Genomic DNA, 20,649 nt, shown 5'->3' with positions numbered 1-20,649 from the left:
AACTGGATGCCAAGCACAGTACTTAGTATCTCTGTACAGTATGTTCTATTAGGGTACTAATTAGCATGAACAGCTTGTAACATACAGCGGCAAGTTTAATCTTTCTATGTATAATGGAGAGAGATAAAAGCTCCTCAGTAAGTTCCTGGATGCCAAATCACCGTACTTAGTATCTCTGTACAGTATGTTCTATTAGGGTACTAATTAGCTGTTCGTGCTAATTAGTACCCTAATAGAAAATACTATACAGAGATACTAAGGATAGTGATTTGGCAACCAGGAACTTAGGGAGGAACTTTTATCTTTCTACATTATACATAGAAAGATCAAACCTGCCACTGTACGTTACAATTGAAATGGCTACCGCCTGTGACTCCTTGCCCCATGGAGGCCCTCGGCTATGGAGCAAGTAACAGCACAGATTTTGTAGGTCACGGGGCAATGCTGAAGGAGCGTCAGAATCCCCAAGCTAAAATACACAGGGTCGATAGGGATAAGCGAGGTCTATGCACTTAACGATATCCCAGACCCCATCGCATCACAAAGTGACAAAATGTCCAAGGCACATGAACATCCACCTTGTGTCAGCACTCCGCTATGGAGCGAGTGACAGCATAGGTTTTGCAGGCTTCGGGGCAGTGCTGAAGAAGCGTCGGAATCCCCTAGCTAAAATACACAGGGGCGATAGGGTTAAGCGAGGTCTATGCACATAATTCTACAAAATGGGGGTTCATGTGCCTCTGACATTTTGTCACTTTGAGATGCGATGGGGTCTGGTGTATCATTATGTGCATAGACCTTGCTTATCCCTATCGACCGTGTGTATTTTAGCTAGGGGATTCTGACGCTCCTTCAGCATTGGCCCATTCTTTGAACACGGTATTTTCCACTGCCTCACCCTACCCCCATCCCACTTTCCCCTTCCCCCCTGGGAGCCTGCACAGTTCATGCAGTAGACAGGTAGGGAGTTCCGATCAGGTTACAAGATAAGATTTATGTGAAACCTGTGTACACCCTTCCATTGAATGTATAACAAAGGAAAAAAATTATAATAAAGTGAATGTCACGGGAACTCGGACGCTCATACTGTACATGTATTTCAAAAGCACAGTGTTTATGCATTGTACATACTTCCTTTTACACAATTAGTTGCGTCTCCATACACAATCTTGCGTCTGCATACACAAGTGTTTTAACATGCTCGTTTGTGTCTGTATAAACTATTTATTTATATTGACAACTCTCACCGTCTGACCATTGCTCACCATCTATTAACATTACAGTTGTCACTGACCATTTGCCAGAGCTGTAGATCAATCCGCCGCTATACGATCGAAAGTACTGGATTAGTGGAGCATTAGCCACCCAGTGGTGGAGATGTGTAATGCATGCTGAGTATCTAGAATCGCCTCACCGCGCCTGCCTGTGATTAAACTCAGCAAGCTAAGCTATCGCCTTAGCGTGACTAAACGTCCGTCTAGGCGGAGAATCGGTCAAGATAAAGGTGGCTACAGCTATATTGAAATATACTATGGCACTTATAGTTTGTTTTACATATATGTAACACTTTCACACCAATTTCTTTCACTCTTCATATTACTCACACATGCAGCAGTACCTGCTCCTACCCAATTAACTCTTTGTTTGTATCACTCTTGCGGTGCCCTGGGGTTGTCTGGCTGGGTGGCTTTGGGGTGTCCTGCCCCCCGGACCTGAACCCCTGTAGTTAGTGTTAGGGACTTACCCAATGAGAGGCTACCTAGATGCGGTGGGTAAGCTCATAGTCCTGGCCAGGAATATGCTAAATGCCTCTGGTATTACAGGTTGAGCTAGTGTGAGATAGTGCACCTGCTACTTTTTCCCTGTGTACACAGCCTGAGTCTTGTCTTTCTGTTATTGGTGCTATGGGTAACACATCAGGGCATTTTAATCCTGGCCATGGCCAAGGTTTTTTTTTTTTTATTTTATTATATGGTATTTTGTTCATTAGGGTGGCCAATCCCGGGATCGGTGTCGGCGGGATCCCAGGATTTTGGGCCAAAAATGTCGGGATTTGAATCCCGGGATTCACGGGATTATACTGTGCATGCGCACTATTTATTCTTGGATGGGCAGCGCCGCTGAACACTAGCGCTTGGCTCAGTCTCTACGCTGCCCGGCCCCCCTGCTGTGTGTGACGTCAGCGAGGTCGCTCTGCACAGCCCCTTGCCAGCCATGCCCGATCCTTCTGCCACATCCGCCCTCCAACGCGCCTGCCTGCCAGCCAGACCTCCCGCCCAACTAATTTTAAGGTGAGGACTCGGAGGACTCTACATTCAGTCCCTAAAGCAGGTGAACTGTGAGTGACACATGACAGTGTGTCAGTGTTACTCACGCTGTGCTGCTTTGCTGCCTGCCTCTGGACCTAAGTGACCCCTCTACTTCATTGTGTGTGTGTATGTGTGTATATATATATATACACTGCTCCAATAAATAAAGGGAACACTTAACACAATGTAACTCCAAGTCAATCACACTTCTGTGAAATCAAACTGTCCACTTAGGAAGCAACACTGATTGACAATCAATTTCATATGCTGTTGTGCAAATGGAATAGACAAAAGGTGGAAATTATAGGCAATTAGCAAGACACCCCCGATAAAGGAGTTGTTCTGCAGGTGGTGACCACAGACCACTTCTCAGCTCCTATGCTTTCTGGCTGTTGTTTTGGTCACTTTTGAAAGCTGGCGGTGCTTTCACTCTAGTGGTAGCATGAGACGGAGTCTATAACCCACACAAGTGGCTCAGGTAGTGCAGCTCATCAAGGATGGCACATCAATGCAAACTGTGGCAAGAAGGTTTGCTGTGTCTGTCAGCATAGTGTGCAGAGCATGGAGGCGCTACCAGGAGACAGGCCAGTACATCAGGAGACGTCGAGGAGGCTGTAGGAGGGCAACAACCCAGCAGCAGGACCGCTACCTCTGCCTTTTTGCAAGGATGAACAGGAGGAGCACTGCCAGAGCCCTGCAAAATGACCTCCAGCAAGCCAAAAATGTGCATGTGTCTACTCAGACGATCAGAAATAGACTCGATGAGGGTGGTATGAGGGCCCGACGTCCACAGGTGGGGGTTGTGCTTACAGCCCAACACCGTGCAGGACGTTTGGCATTTGCCAGAGAACACCAAGATTGGCAAATTCGCCACTGGCGCCCTGTGCTCTTCACAGATGAAAGCAGGTTCTCACTGAGCACATGTGACAGATGTGACAGAGTCTGGAGACGCCAAGGAGAATGTTCTGCTGCCTGCAACATCCTCCAGCATGACCGGTTTGGCAGTGGGTCAGTAATGGTGTGGGGTGGCATTTCTTTGGGGGGCCGCACAGCCCTCCATGTGCTCGCCAGGGGTAGCCTGACTGCCATTAGGTACCGAGATGAGATCCTCAGACCCCTTGTGAGACCATATGCTGGTGCGGTTGGCCCTGGGTTCCTCCTAATGCAAGACAATGCTAGACCTCATGTGGCTGGAGTGTGTCAGCAGTTCCTGCAAGACGAAGGTATTGATGCTATGGACTGGCCCGCCCGTTCCCCAGACCTGAATCCAATTGAGCACATCTGGGACATCATGTCTCGCTCCATCCACCAATGCCACGTTGCACCACAGACTGTCCTGAAGTTGGCGGATGCTTTAGTCCAGGTCTGGGAGGAGATCCCTCAGGAGACCATCCGCCACCTCATCAGGAGCATGCCCAGGCGTTGTAGGGAGGTCATACAGGCACGTGGAGGCCACACACACTACTGAGCCTCATTTTGACTAGTTTTAAGGACATTACATCAAAGTTGGATCAGCCTGTAGTGTGTTTTTTCCACTTTAATTTTGAGTGTGACTCCAAATCCAGACCTCCATGGGTTAATAAATTTGATTTCCATTGCTAATTTTTGTGTGATTTTGTTGTCCGTACAATCAACTATGTAAAGAACAAAGTATTTAATAAGAATATTTCATTCATTCAGATCTAGGATGTGTTATTTTAGTGTTCCCTTTATTTCTTTTTTGAGCAGTGTGTGTGTGTGTGTGTGTGTGTGTGTGTGTGTGTGTGTGTGTGTGTGTGTGTGTGTGTGTGTATGTATGTATGTATATGTATATATAATAGTTTTGGGTTTTTTTATCGAGGGAAGGGTCTCCCACCATATTAAAGTCGCCCCCAAGAATTAAAGAGTAGTTGCATCTACTGCGTAGGAGATGTCCCAGGACTTGAAGGAAATGATGTGTGTTAATGTTTGGGGCGTAGACATGGACAAGGGTGTATCTAGAATGGTACAGTTCGACGTCAAGAATAATATATCTACCTTCAGGGTCTATAGTTTGTGAAAGGATAGAAATAGGTAAGCCCTTCCTAAAAACAATAGCAACACCTCTAGCTTTTCGCTTAAAGGAGGCGGAGATGCATGTGTCTATCCAGGTAGCCTTTAGCGAATTTGGTTCAGAGGTGACCCAATGCGTTTCTTGAATGTATGCTATGTCAGGGTGGAAACGTTTAAGGTGGGTCGTAACTCTCTTGCGTTTGATAGGCGTGTTTAATCCACCAACATTCCAAGATAAAATTTGCAGGGGCCTCGGGGGTAGGGAGGTAATAGGGTCAGAGGGCGTGGACAGCATGGCTTCTCACCCTCCCCAGGAGGAAGATCAAGAGGCAGATAGTGGTAAACATATTAGAAGTGCGTGGTAGAAAAGCAGGGAAATTGTTTCCCCCGAGCTCCAGGACATAATCAGCAATCGACAAAATAGGTACAAATACAAAAAGTAAACAAGTTGTTAACATCAGATAAACACATGCATGTGAACGTGGTCTTGTTATGGTGAAATACCTCAAACTAACATTTTCAACAATTTTCCTAACCATGAAACAAATAGTGGGCACCTACCAAATTTTTAGCGGTGCGCACTCAATCAACTTCAAATAAAATCAAAATAGGGAGCGAAAGCAAGAGTATGCAATACTCTGGGGACATGGTAAACAGAATTGTATCCTGCCCAGGGCGGGTAGTGCCCAGTGAGACATTATTAAGGTGGGGACGATGAGGGGGGAGTCCTGGGCCATGAGTCGGGATTTTGCTGTCTGAGGATCTGTGAAGTACACCTGGGTGCCGTTCAACAAAACCCTAAGTTTGGCCGGATACAACAGCGCAAAACGGATTTTATTATTGTGCAAATAGGTGCATACCTCAGAGAATTCCCTGCGTTTCTGGGACACCATGGCCGAAAAATCCTGAAAAATCAAGATTCTATGGCCCTGAACTATAAGTTCCCCGTATTTGCGGTAAGTGGATAATATAGTTTCCTTAGTTCTATAGTCCAGGTATCGTGCTAGCACCGGTCGGGACCGACGTTTGGTCCCCTCTTGGGGTGGGCTGATCTTATGTGCCCTTTCAATGTGAGGTATATCAATGTCCTCCAAAATATTTAGGGCCATATATCAATGTCCTCCAAAATATTTAGGGCCAATGGTAGGGCGTCAGTTAGAAAAGTGATAAGAGCCGTCCCAGTGATGGACTCAGGAACCCCCACAAAGCGTAGGTTGTTCCTACGAGACCTATTTTCATCTAGTCTTTCAAGTAACTGTTGTGTGGTTCTATCATGGGCCTCTAACGTGGATTGACATGATTGAATAAGATCATCTGCATCCCCCACCCGGGTCTCCAATGCCGTAATACGTGAGGCGTGGGAGTCAATGCGGGCCAGGCCAGCATCCAGCCGTGCCTGGAGGCCCTCAAACCTCTTGTCCATAAGGGGCATAAGGAAGTCTGAGATCTCCTTCGCAGTAAGAGGTGAGGATTTGTCTCCTGAGGCCTCAAATATGCCAGGATTGGAGTGGGTTGGTGAGGATGGTGTCGATTTTTGAGGGGGTGCCTTATTTTTCCCGCTCTTATTAGCTGGGTTGGAGTTTTTGGAAGGCATGGTTTTGTTTATAAATCTATCCATACCCCTGTAAAAGGGGGGGATAAGCAGACTTTAAATACACACACAAAGGCAGGTGCTAAGATATGTTTATAATATGCCATGAATAATACCAGGGCAGGATATAACCATAAAGTATCAGAACATGTTGGGAGTCCCCAGAAGAAATTGCAGAGGCGGGGAGTTACAACTTACATACTAATGCCAGCGGGGAAATTACAGGAAGTGAGGGGACTGGAGAGAGCACCGGGTTATTAGGGGAGGGGGAACACCCGCACTGTGCCCAGAGAGTGCAGAAAATTATTATTATTATTTTTTTTTTTTTTTTTTTTATTGTACTAACCCCTAAAAGGACCTAGGGTGCAAAAGTGTTGGATGTACACTATTAACTCTAGGTTTAGTCAATTTAAAGCAAACACAGTATGAAGAGTCATCAGTTACATAACAACCAGAGACAAAAAGTTAATTCAAAATATATGTAGAATACTGGCCGTAATCACAGGTCGCTCAGTCCTACAGGGCGACTGCAGTAGGAGGAGTTCATGCAACTTCTGAAAGGCAGTTCAGTGGTTAGAAAAGGCAAGGGCATAGTTCACCTCCTGCACTCAACTGGTATTGAAGGGCTGTAGGATGGTTGGGGGCCGAGCGTCTGATGCTCCAGGAGAGTCAGTGGGAGCCAATCCGGGAGCGCCGTGAAGCAGTGAGTAGTGAGAGGAAGCACAGGGCAGGTTGTTGATGTTGTAGTGCAGGATTTGTACATAGGTAGAGATCTCGTAGATAGAGCGGCAGGGTCAGGAGCCTCTGTGGGGGTGGGGGAATAGGCGGCAGCAGATGTTTGCGTGGCGAGTGTGATCCGCCGTCCAGGGTGGCTTCTAGTACTGTAAGGCCGTTGTGATGCAGAGGGTAGAGATGGCGTGTGAGAGCAGATATTGCGTGCGGGCAAAGGGCGCAATTTCACAGCCCAAGTAGAAGGTTAGAAATTCGTCTTGCGGCCTGACTCCGGGGATAAAGGCTAAGACTTCGGGTGCAGCAGTTAAAGTTCCAAAGGTGGTCCCTTCATGGAATAGCAATGTATGCCATGTATCCACTGAAATGGGTGCAGGGAAGGAGCTGCTGGGTCCGGAGTCGTGTTAAGATGCGGTCGTCACAGACGTCCCGCCCACCGGCAGTCTTAATACAGGTAGATAAATGTTAAAGTGACATTTCCTCTAAAGTGGGTGAGTACACACTGGTGCACAGGCTGGATGTGGGTTGTGGGACATCAGATGCCGAACCAGGGTCCCAATGTTGGTGAAGGGAGCGGGCGACCCAATGGTCGCAGGGCCGAACACAGGTAGGCACCTCGGGTAGGGCAGAGCGTTCCCCTCCGGTGGAAGGTTCAGTGCGTCAGGAAGGTGGTGCGGCTGTCGCCCGTTGAAAGCAGGTGCTATGCGACCAAGCAATGCAGGCAAGGCAGGGAGGGGTAGCCGACGTCCGATATCCCGTCAGCGGTAATGGTCTGGGTCTGCGGCTTGAGGTCCAGTAGGTGAGTGGGAGCGGCTCCAAGGGTCTCGCTCAGGGATGCAGCCAAAATCAAAGCCGCGGCTTCAGGGGGATTGGCCACAATAAACCCGGTTGCAGGTCCCTCGCTGGTGATTGCAGCTCCGGAACGCAATTAGAGGCCCGGGAGCGGTGCCGCGGATTGTTCCCTGCCTCTATGGCCCACGGTCACCCGGGTGGTGTAAGACGGCACAGCCGCAGCAGGATCAGGAGCTTTTCGCTAGCGCACATAGGTCTCAGCAGGTGGCAGCTGGTCCACTGGAAGGGCTCAGTGGCATCATCCCCGCAGGAGCGTTGAGGCTGAGGCCCGTGACCCCGGAGCTCCCGGATCCGCCACCAGGCCCGGAAATGTAAGCCTCCGGGGTGTAAGGAGGCCACAGAGCAGTGGGTCCGGCAGTGCTGGTGGTCACGTCTGCGGTATCCCCGTCAGGTGCGTTATAGGAGGATGCCTCCGTCAGGTTTGCTGGGGGGGTAAAGATGCAGCAGCATGCAGTAGGCCCGGTGGGGCGGGCGGTCGCGGCAGCGACGTCTATGTCGGGTGCTCCCGGAGCTGCAGTGCAGGTGGTCGCTGGCAGAAGCCCAGCGATGTGTGGCGGGTGGACGCTGTCAGAAGCCCAGCGGCGTGTGGCGGGTCCGTCGGCGCTGACGGCAGCGGTGTTCCCGTCAGACGCGCCGGATTCGGGGCTTCCGGTCCTCTCCCCGGGCGGGCATGAAAATCGAGGTCCCGGTCTCGGACTGGTGGTGGGCCGCAACCTGCAGGAGTGTTATACAGCAGTCCCCGGCTCCGCGGCTCCGACCCATCCACGGCGGGGGATAAATGAGGGCGAGGGGGAGGTGGATGGAGCAAAAAGATTTGTGTGGAGAGGGCAGGGAGAGTGATTTTAAGGGAAAGGTATGGGAGCTTGGGGATATTGCTTCCACTCTCTTCTGCCTCCAGGCCACGCCCCCCCTATATAATAGTTTTTATATGTAAAGACTGAAACTCCATCCTACTTTAAAATCAGATACCCGGGTGCTTACCACATTAAATAGGAATTCACATACACATGCGTACACTGGAAGCACTCCTCGGCATTTCAATTAATGCATCACACAACCCGGAATATTTTCAACGTTCCAGATGTATTTTACATCTTTTGTCAAGGATCCTTATGTATGTATGTATGTATGTATGAATGTATGTTTGCGTGTATATGTATGTATGTGTGTGTGTATATATATATATATATATATATATATATATATATATATATATATATATATATACAAACAGAAAGTTCAGCACTCACCAAAGCAAGCTCACTTGGTGAGTGCTGAACTTTCTGTTTGTATATTTTTAAGTAGGTGGCCATGGGCTACATGCACCCCACCCTATGAGTGGTGAGTGTAGACATTGCACCCCGCTTCTGGGGTGGTGAGTGCTGTGGTTTTATATTTGTTTTTGTTGGTGTGTATATATATATATATATATATATATATATATAGATATATATAGATATATATAGATATATATAGATAGATAGATAGATCTATGTTTTATTTCTTTTTTATTTAACTTATTTTTTAATTCTGAACTTGAAACGGGGGTTAATTGAAGTACAGTAAAATCCTGTGATCCCGGGATTGGGCATTTTTCAATCTCGATCCCCAGGATTGAAAACAACCCCTGGGATTGGCCTCCCTATTGTTCATATGTGGTCTCTAAAGGGATATCAAGTCTATAATGCTGGGGTTATCTACCATTATTAAGAAATAATGACATGTATTCCATTCTCAAAATAGCATATGATTTGAGACTACACTTCATGTATTCCAGGCAGCAATTCGGATGGGTTTGCCCTCCATGTACATGAAGCAGCTGGCTTTACAGCATAATAAGCTTTGTCTGAGTTAAATATTTATGTCTCACTTTCTGTTCCATAACAGGCAATTTTTTTTGGCGGCATTGACCCATCTCTGAGAGGGGAAGTGTGGCCTTTCCTCCTCGGATATTACGGCTGGGAGACTACTTCTGAGGAACGTGAAGCTCTGCGGGTTCAGAGAAGAGAAGAATATGCTCACATTCAGAACAAACGGTACTCATTTCAGTCCTGTCCTTTAGTGTGGTAAAATAGGAAGACCGGGAATTGAGTAATTGTTGAACAGTGAGAAGAAAATAAATATAACGTTTTGTCAGGGTTTTTACTTTAGTGGGTTTTTCTTCTCACCATTCATTTTGCTTTCCATTTTCTTTATATCATGCTACTTCTTTTCTTTTCTTTATTCTTCTTGATATTCAGAGTCTCGATGAGCCCCGAGGCCCAGAAAGACTTCTGGAGGAATGTTCAGTTTACAGTGGATAAAGATGTTGTGAGAACAGATCGTAGTAACCAGTTCTTCCGAGGCGAGGACAATCCCAATGTGGAGGCTATGAGGTAATTTTAGTTTGCATAACAAATTTAAGGGGTGTCATCAATTAGTGAAAATATGTCGGCATTCCAACCATTTCTCCAGCACCTGGTGACCACCAACATTGTAGATTTTCCCTCTCGCTCCAAAGAGGTATATAGGGCAATCTGCAATGTTGGGTTACCATAAATAGGTGTGCATAGATGCTCAACCCAACCGCACATCGCCGCTAATTGAATATCTCCTGTGATACATATTTTAATGTATTCAAGTTAACTGTTAAAGCACATTTTGCTGAAAGTAAAAAAAATAATTATCCATTACATGACTGAGCTTTCAAATACACTACGCTAATAGGTTATATTTTGCATGTTATTTTTGTTTGAATGGATATGGCATATGTAGCAAACCACTTAAATGTAACTACATTTTAAAGAAAAGACCCTGTGCAAGATTAATTCCTGACAGCCCTTTATATTTAATTTATGAAGTATTCTACCTGCAGCATCCTAAAGACTGTGCTGAAACTCTCCTGCGAGGCAGGAGCTGATCAATGATTTATTAACATTTGAAGATTAAGAGATTATGACATAAATTATGTACGGCCAAAGAAAGAAATATCAGTCTAAATTATATGGCAGGGAAAAGGATATGAGATTTAAATAGTGTTAATACAGTCAGATGCCATTTACATTTGATTTCAGGCCGGTTTGTGAATATTTGCTGGTTGATAAATAGATAATAGCATGTCATTTTGTAGTGGATTCCTGGTATGGTGGAGCTGAACAATACTATATATGACATATCCGTGGACATAGGACCTTATTCAGGTTTGTTAGCAATTGGTCAAAACCATGTTGCACCGCAGGTGGGGCAGATGTAACATATGCAGAGAGATTTAGGTTTAGGTGGGGTGTGTTCAAACTGAAATCTAAATGCAAGTCTAATAATAAAGCAGTCAGTATTTACCATGCACAGAAACAATATAACTCGCCTAAATCTAAATTTCTCTGCACATGTTAAATCTGCCCCACCTGCAGTGCAACATGGTTTTGCCCTATTGCTAACTTTGTTGGTTTGCTAACAAACCTGAATAACCCCCATTGGTCCTTATTTAGGTTCGTTACCAACCCGAAAACTAAGCAATTGGGCAAAACCATGTTGCACTGCAGGTGGGGCAGATGTAACATGTGCAGAGAGATTTAGATTTGGGTGGGGTGTGTTCAAACTGACATCTACATTGCAATGTAGAAATTAAGCAGCCAGTATTTACCATGCACAGAAACAATATAACCCACCCAAATCTAAATCTCTGCACATGTTACATCTGCCCCACCTGCAGTGCAACATGGTTTTGCCCACTTGATTACTTTTTTAGTTCGCTAACATACCTGAATAACCCACATTGTACTTTGATGTTTCTGTAAATGAAGTTTGCTGCGATGAAACTTCTATGAGACAGGTGCTCCCCACAAAGACATGTCAAATACTATAAACACACCGATACATATATAGGGATCTTGAAAACTAATGTACGATACATGTATCACTGACTGCCCATAGAAATTCGGTTTAGAACACAAGCCATAAAATAATTACTGTAAATTGAGAAGTGTAGAGTCTCCGTAACAGATTATCATAATGTACCCAGATATTGCATGTATGTAAGGTACTGATAGAATGACCAGAGTATAATTAATATAATGCAAGATAATGGAGGGTTTACCAGTGCAAACCTAACTATCAGCATCAAGATAGTAAATTGCTCTGTGCTGTAAAATAAACAATTAAGATGACATCTCTCGGTTCGATTTGGATTTCGTATGAGGTGACTGCAGTGGGGCAACTCTACCAGGATGGAGTACTCCATAGTTATGAGTATCTGTCCACTACATATGGTATCCCTAGACAATTTTTTTTTTTTTTGCTTTTTACCGCTCCGACATGCTCTAATGGCACAGTGGCGGGGCTCTGCTCCACAACTTTCTGAATCCCCTGTTCACAAATTAATTCGTACTCTGTCTTCTCGTGGGAGGGTTTCGACTTCGTACTCCTCCCTTCTCTCCTCCTCTGGATTGGATGGGCTGTCCACACTCAGGGCTAAATGGATGCAGGACTTAGGTGAAATTGATGAGGAGGATTAGAATTATATATTGGCTTCCCGACGTGCGGCCTCGGCGAGTGCTAGATTCCAGCAAATACAGCTTTATATTTTACATAGGGTCTACTGGACGCCTTCTCGTCTGTTTCAATTTGGAGGCTCGACCTCTGATAAATGTCCGAAATGCTCTGCTTCGGCTGCTGGGTTCTGGCACTTGCTCTGGCAGTGCCCGTGGGTGTACGCCTTCTGGGAGGATGTCACGACGTCTGTTGCCCGTACGGGTATTCGGATCCCATTGTTGACTCCGCGTATTTGTATATTCGGCCTTGACTTGAGGGACCGCCTCCCACTTCACTCATGCCTTTATGTGAATATTGTTCTAGCACTGGCTCGGGTGTCTATCACTCGGACCTGGATGGCTGGTGCTCCTCCGTCATCTGCTGAATGGGTTGCCCTTGTAAATTCTACCCTTTCCCATGAGCACTTTATGTACACTAAGCGTAATTCTTTATTGAAATTTGATAAGATTTGGGCTCTTTGGAGGAACTCTCCGTACTCTATTGACCCCCTTCTTTAAATAATGTGTGTCGATTGCTGCAATGCATTGTTTCTGGTACGGCCCGGCTCGCCTCCTTCAGTTTCTCCCCTTGATCTCTAGCACGCCATTTGATTCTTTTGTTTCCTATGTCTGTTTTATTTTGCTCTGATGAGTGGATGTGACTATGTCCTATATCCACATACCGCAATATTTTGAAGAACTACCTATAAAGCACGATTTTGATTTTGTAGATGTTTATTGGAATTGTTTATTGTAATGTTCTTTTTCTTTTCTCTTGTAATACAATAAAAAAATACTTGATTAAAAAAGATGACATCTCTCATGTCACATAAATATTGTAAACTGTGATTCTGCTAATTGCTCCAAGTGATAATGAAAGAAAAAGTAGAAAGATCAATCTTTGAGTAAGTGTCTCTGGGTTAGTACCACGGTATTGTGATGATCGGTTTGCTAAAGTAAATTACCGGGGCTAATTGGATATCCCCCTTAGTTTCAGTTGCATCCTAACCTCATCTACTCTTGCTGCTTAGTGACTGGAAACTGGGCATCCACACGTAGGCTCAGGAGGAGAGTGATCAAATCTTGGAGAGAGAGAAAGTACCAACAAATCAGCGTCTAACTGCCATGTTACAGGCTGAGCTAGAAAAATGATAGCTAAAAGCTGGTTGGTTGCTATGGGCAACTTCTCCACTTTTTCTCTTTCCAAGATTTTATAAATCTCCCCTTAAATGTTCTGAGTGTGTGTGTTGTGGGCGTGTAGACAGATTTGCTGTCTATTCAAAGCATTTGCACCAATGATAGGCCTGCTGCACTGTGGGCCTCATTCAGACTTGGACTGTGTTTTTGGCCCCAACTTGCTCTTTTTATAGTACACGTGTATCTTTTCACAGTGCCTGTCCGTTATTCCTGGGGGCTAGGAAAGGGGTTCTTGGGGGCGTTTGAACATGGCCAAAGTACAGTAAACATGTGTTGTGAAATTGCGGTCGCGGTAACTAGTGAAAAGATGCCTGTGTGTCTGTTTGCAGGGACTTGGCTTTTGGGTTCTCAAATCATTGTGCAGGTTGCAAACTAGTGATGAGGGTCTTAGGGGGATATTTACTAAGTAGTGATAAAAGTGGAGAAGTGAACCAGTGGAGAAGTTACCCATGGCCACCAATCAGCTGCTCTGTATACTTTTATATTATGCAAATTATAAATGTTAGGTCAATGAGTGACGTCGCTCGGGGGATTAGTGAAGTCACTCATTTTTATCAGCAAGTGCGTATGGGCCTTAAGTCTTGTGTGGGCTGCAAGCAAGAGAAAGAGTGCCGAACATTAGTGGGTGCCTGTGTGCACCAGGCACCCACCGTGGCAACGCCTATGAGTATAATAATTAAATCTGAATATTGGGTGATGGAGCCATATGGCCTGCAGCCCCCAGTGCCCTGCCTGACACGTAAGGACAATTACTGTGCAGCACAACAACACAGCCCTGTACATGCAGTGTGATATTACTGCCACCCTAGGGCACCCTACACTGCTGGCTGATGCTACATACACATAGCAGCTCCTTCCAGCGCCTACTGTACATTACCTACAGGAAGCCAGCAACTCGGAACATAGCGCCAGGCTCCTGGTATGTATTCCACACACACTGCCTGGACACGCAGCTGCCCCCATGTATTGGCTGCAAGCAGAGACCCATGGTCGGCTCCACTGCTGGGTGGGGGAGGATAGAGTGGCAGGGGCGCTCTTTCCCGGCAACACTCGGGCACTCAGCAGCCAGCTGTGCGCATGTACAGGGAAATCTGTATTGGTCGCCGCATGAGTGCCGGTGGGTGGTGCAGACAGTGGGGCAATGTCACTGTCGGTGGATGGAGGCGGAACGCCAGCGACTCAGTTCCACCCCAAGTTAACACCTGTCAACGGGCCGCAAAAGGACCCCTGCCGCGATCCACAAAAAGCTGCAGTGGGGCCGCATGAGGCGCGCAATCCGCGCGTTTGACACCCCTGATCTAGAGTACAGAATTTAGACTGTGAATTTAGTTCATTCTGCTTTGTGGTGGGGTTGGGGTAGAGCTGCCAGAGATGCCGGATCCCACCCGGGAATTGGAAACGGGTCCTTCCCGGGTGGGATCCGGCATTGGCAGCTGCTGCAGGCTTTCCCGACCAGGCAATATGCCGGGCGGGTTGCCATAGCAGCGGCGGGGAGCGGAGCCGGCGGCGGCGCTGGGAGATGAGCTCATCTCTGCGCCGCCTCTCCCTATCTAGTAAACGGGTCCCGGGTCGCATCGACCCTGGAGCCCGTTTACGCAGCCACTGACCCAGTATTCAACCCGGGTATAACACTACTTTATACCCTGGTTGAATTGGCGCTTCAGGCGACTCGGGGATTTCGGCTATGCCCCTTTCACACCGCATGCCAACCCGTGTTGACCCGGTACCCGGTAATATGCAGGGTCGATACCAGGTAATTTGTGCGGTGTGAAAGGGGCATAACTCTCTGTTAGGCACAGAAGTGCAGGCGTACAAGTTTCAGTCCCTTGTACTTGGAGAGAGTCCTACATAAACTGGGTGCACATTTTGGAGATGATAATAATTGTTGCATCTTTGCACGTTATATCTATATGCTAGATTTACAGTTGCATGTAACGCAAAGTAAGACTTGAAAATGTAAGCTTATAGGCAAATCCTTGCTAAGCGCAAAAGGGCATCTTGCTTTCAACTTTAAATCAGGCCTTATAATGGATATCCAGTCATTAGGTTGACCACTATTGTTCAACATTGTAATTACGTCGACATGGCAAATGTCGACACATGAAATGGTCGACGTGAGTTTAAAAAAACACAAAGTACCTTTTTCATACTTTATGATCCACGTGGACTACGATTGGGAATAGTAACCTTGCCCGCAGCATGGCGAGCGAAGCGGTGGGGATGCAGTGCACTAATTGGGGTTCCCGGTCACTTTACAAAGAAAATTACACCACAAAAACTTGTGTTGACCTTTTTCCATGTCGACATTTTATTTGTCGACCTAGTCGGTGTTGACCAATAGTGGTCGACCTAATGACTGTCAACCTACTTAGGGTCGATCCAGTGATCCACACCCCTTATAACGGACAGCCACAATGTAATTTCTAATTCCATTATAGGCCCTCATTCCGAGTTGTTCGCTCGTTAGTGGTTTTCGCAACGGAGCGATTTGTCGCAAACTGCGCATGCGCAATGTTCGCAGAGCGCATGCGCTTAGTTATTTTACTCAAAAGTTAGGTATTTTGCTCACGGCATAACGAGGAATTTTCATTGTTCTGGTGATCGTAGTGTAATTGACAGGAAGTGGGTGTTTCTGGGCGGAAACTGGCCGTTTTATGGGTGTGTGCTGAAAAACGCTGCCGTTTTTGGGAAAAACGCGGGAGTGGCTGGAGAAACGGGGGAGTGTCTGGGCGAACGCTGGGTGTGTTTGTGACGTCAAACCAGGATCGAAACTGACTAAACTGATCGCAGTGGCAGAGTAAGTGTCGAGCTACTCAGGAACTGCAAAGAAATTACTATTCGCAATTATGCAAATCTTTCGTTCGCAATTCTGCTAAGCTAAGATTCACTCCCAGTAGGCGGCTGCTTAGCGTGTGCAAAGCTGCTAAAAGCAGCTAGCGAGCGAACAACTCGGAATGAGGGCCATAGTTTCTTTATTTCTTTTTGATATCCGTTTTTACTTTTCGTGTATCACTGCCCTGGTAATAATGCTAATTGCTATCTTTATGTTAATGTTCAAACAAATGTCCCCACTATGTAACGATAATCACTGCACTAGTTGTGTCTGGCCACAACGGCTGAGAAAACAGAAGATATTCAGAACAGCATCATAATGCAAATTTGATCAAAACAATGTACCGGATACCAGTCAAATAGAGCGTGTGATCCAGTTATATTTAAGTATATGCAATTTATTATTATTATTATTATTATTATTATTATTATTATTATTTATTTATTCAGTTAGTTAGTTTTTTATGGTTTAGACATATGTATCTTGGATCTTCCTAGATCACTACTAGGGAGGCCAATCCCGGGTATTGGGATTGAAAAATTATCAATCCCGGGATTCCTAGGATACTCGGGATTGGGTTGAAGATTTTAAAATGAAAATGTAATTGTAGCAACAAGTAATAGTTGCAGGCTCTCTCCTTGTATAAATGTTCACTTGTTATGTAAGTGTCAGAATCATTTCCACACAGTTGTATAAATGCCTCCTTGTGTCTTTTGTGTTTACGGACACTTTCACTCTCCATCCCAGGAGGATCCTTCTGAATTATGCTGTGTACAGCCCTGAAGTGGGCTACTCCCAGGGAATGTCGGATCTGGTGGCCCCGCTGCTGACAGAAGTGCTAGATGAGTCTGACACCTTCTGGTGCTTTGTTGGTCTGATGCAGAATACTATATTTATCAGCTCACCCTGTGACGAGGACATGGAAAAGCAATTAGTAAGTGGTTTCCCTAATACTTCCACTGGAACAGATTTATTATACACTATATTATGCATGCAATCCATATGTGCCTAGTTACTGTCTTACATTGATCACATTACTTTTACATTATTCAAGGATTTGTTAGTAAGATTTAGTTTCTGTAGGAGTTTGATTTAATACATTTAATCTATTACAGCTAGGAGTAACGCCAGCATTCTTTGTTCTAGCATATTCAGGTACCAATACTGTAGATACACTCAGAACGTGCAAGTTAGGTCAAGGCAGGCATTTACAAATTACTAATGTATATATTTGCCCCTCCCAAGGCAGTGGCTTATTAAACGCTACAGTTATCTGTTGGTCACTTGTATACAAATCTCACTTTATGATTTTGCGAAACTGTAAAAAAATATTTATTTCTCTTCAGCAAACTAATAAAAGGGATAGCAGTGTAGCTTAAGAATCTGAGAATTCTAAAATCAGGTCTGATATGGCACCTGTCACCATGACTAAACATTTGCTGGTTTAGCAGCATATACAGTACTGTCCTGGGGCGTAGCTATGACTAATGGGGCCCCATAGCAATTTTTTCTTCACCCCCTTGAACCCCCCCACCCCCCGTCGGATCAAGGGTTCTGCTGCATAATGGAAACAAAGGGTACTGCAACCCTAGTCATCTTCCCTCCGCCTCCACCCCACCACCACCACGGGACTCTGAATGATTGGGCGGGCACTCACCTCCTGTGCCCCGTGGCTTTTCCTATATCAGCAGTGTGCTGCTGCTGCAGGCACATCTGCTGTCATCCGGCAGGCTCTGTGTCTCTCCATCCTCACTGATTTTGGGAGGAGCCAGGCTAAGCTATGCCATGGCTCCTCCCAGCATCAGGGAGAACGGGGAGACATCCATACGTAACACTGACAGCAGATGTTAGTGTGTGGCTAGCAGGGAGCATATCCAGGTGCAGGGGGAGGGCCAGGCCCTGGAGAAGGCCAGGGCCCGTAGCAACCGCACCCCCTGCACCTACGATGCCTACACCTATGGTACTGTCTATTTAGCACATTTAATTCTGTCACATATTTACTGCAGTTATTTGCAGTCTGTATCTTCCAATTCTTGCAAATTCTGCCTACTGAAAGTGGCTTTTGCAGGGAAATGAATAGGAGATGACAGATTAAGCATCATTGTATTGTTACAGATATTTAGCTTCTGTCACTGTGTGCCAATGTAATAACACATAGCCACTGGGAAAGTGATCACATGTTTGCATTATTTAGTTCATTATTTTCTGTATGTATTAAATATACAATCTAAACAGTTTGTAACACTCTAATTACGTAGTCAAACATAACAAGAGACTCATTGGGGGTAATTCAGAGTTGATCGTAGCAGCAAATTTGTTAGCGGTTGGGCAAAACCATGTGCACTGCAGGTGGGGCAGGTGTAACATGTGCAGAGAGAGTTAGATTTGAGTGGGGTGTGTTCTGAAATCTAAATTGCAGTGTAAAAATAAAGCAGCCAGTATTTGCCCTGCACAGAAACAAAATAACCCACCCAAATCTAACTCTCTCTGCATATGTTATATCTGCCCCACCTGCAGTGCACATGGTTTTGCACAACTGCTAACAAATTTGCTGCTGCGATCAACTCTGAATTACCCCCATTGTACCTCTGGTCTCTGTACACTATCAAAGTCTTGAGATATAAAGAACTGCATTTGCTCATAGTTGTCATAATATTACGGTGCCGGAGAACTGAGTATTACTATCATTGGGAATATTTCCATGAATAGTAACCAAATCATAAAGTAAATATACTGCACAATATCGAATTATAAAATATTTTGGAATATGGGCTGTAAAAGCAATATTTCCATTTAGCTTCAGCTTTACGTTTGAATGATGTCACAGAACGACACTGGATCACACATGAGGCTTGAGGAAATCAGTCCTGTGATTCACAGCTGATACACTGAGAGTCCTGACAGCTTTCTGCATTTTCTCATACAAAATATCAACTACTGTTCTCTTATCTAAAAACATAGACTCATGATGATGATGAACATTATTAATATCCGTTGTGTATAAAGACAACGTATTACGTAGTGGTGTAAATTGAGGGGATTGTGATACAAATAAGTAACATACAGTACATGACATGACAATGAAGGAGAGATGGTGATAGTGAGCCATACATGAGGTGTCGGGGAAAACGTGAACTGTAAATTAGTGTAACAGTAATTGGCTGCTTTTGTGGCACATGGACACTGTGTGGTTATTTGCCAGCTCAGAGTAGATTAGCTGTGTGCCCACTATACAGTATATGTTTTACATCATGTTCACTGATTGACATAGAACCCAGGACACTTTTTCATCATGTTTGCAAATAATGTGGAGGCAGCTGCTGCAACCAAGGAGTCTGCAGAGACCACCAAAGGAGAAACAGAGGTGGCCCAGTGCTGGGCCAGGCCACTGTAAGGTGATAACAGTTCTGGTAACCGGTTAATAGCTGTCTCATGCAAAAAAAAATTGTTTTTTAAAGAATTGTTTTTATTGGAAAATGTCGCAATAACCAATACAGACAATGAAATATTGATGTTACAGAACATTTTAAAACAAAGTTCCAGGTATCAAATGGAATACAAAAATGGAAGAACATCAACTGCACAACCGTTGACATTAATTTTCTATAAACATAGTGTAACAAGAATGGTAAGGTATACCGACAAGTAAACCCATATAAAAAAAAGAATATAGGAGGAGAGAGAAAAGAAAAAAAAAAAAAAAAAGAAGAAGAAAGAAAAAGAAAAGACCACCATGAAAAGTTCAAGAAGTGAACTCGTAGATTGAGGATGAAAACTACTTTCATCGTATGTAAACATAAGAATAGTAATGCAACAATTTAGGAGCACGATGAGCACTATTCCAAAGTGACATATCATACGAAACAGAGGTTTTAGAGTAAGAGAACCAAGGTTCCCAAATTGTGTCATATTTATCTGACCTATCATGTAAAGAATTTTCTCCATTGTAGATATATTCCATATTTTAAATAGCACCATACTCATAGGTGGAGATATGTTTTTTTTCCAACATTTATCTATCACACACCTGGCGGCATGGAAAATTTGGTAAACAAGCTTATTAGCATTATTACTTAAATCGGACAGTGGAAGACCTAACAAAGCAGTCCAGGGACCTAAAACCATCTGGGAAGAAAGAATAGACCCAGTAAGGGATTTTGGGGCAGGTCCACCAAATGTGTTTAAGATCTCCATTTTGTCTCATGCAATTCTAATGAATACGTGACAGGTTCCACTGTCCTATCCCTCCATTGGAGGAACTGTGGGAGTGGTGGAATCCGGAGAACCCTAACAATATTACTATTACATTAATTAAACTGTTATGGGCCGTCAATTTTTTAAAATGTAAATTTTTTATCATCTTCACTGACTGACGACCATGGACAAAACCCACCTGGTGACGAGGCAACAAGTCAGGGAGCATACCTTGAAGTCTATTGCCCATTAGTTTGGAAAATATCTTAAAATCAGTATTTAATAAAGAAATGGGTTTATAAGCGTCCACTGAAGTCAGATCTTTGCCAGGCTTAGGAATTAGAGTAGTGTGAGCATTAGTAAATGCTGGGGAAAAAAGGGTTATCTCTAAAGAGTTTACCATAC

At 44.9% G+C, this 20,649-nt stretch overlaps 1 protein-coding gene across 4 annotated transcripts in view; it reads left to right on the top strand.

Annotated features, from left to right (window-relative positions):
• TBC1D16 (TBC1 domain family member 16) overlaps positions 1-20,649 on the top strand; it is a 173,291-nt gene that overhangs the window by 133,453 nt on the left and 19,189 nt on the right. For all 4 annotated transcript variants that reach the window (XM_063960750.1, XM_063960748.1, XM_063960747.1 and 1 more), the window contains 3 exons: positions 9,400-9,548; positions 9,753-9,887; positions 16,798-16,984. In XM_063960750.1, coding sequence (XP_063816820.1) covers positions 9,400-9,548; positions 9,753-9,887; positions 16,798-16,984 — 471 coding nt within the window. The remainder of the gene's footprint in view (positions 1-9,399; positions 9,549-9,752; positions 9,888-16,797; positions 16,985-20,649) is intronic.

The sequence above is a fragment of the Pseudophryne corroboree genome, chromosome 3 (genome assembly GCF_028390025.1).
Source record: "Pseudophryne corroboree isolate aPseCor3 chromosome 3, aPseCor3.hap2, whole genome shotgun sequence".
Lineage (NCBI taxonomy): Eukaryota > Metazoa > Chordata > Amphibia > Anura > Myobatrachidae > Pseudophryne > Pseudophryne corroboree.
The sequence above is the reverse complement of the archived record's forward strand: the minus strand, read 5'-3'. Positions and strand labels throughout refer to the sequence as shown.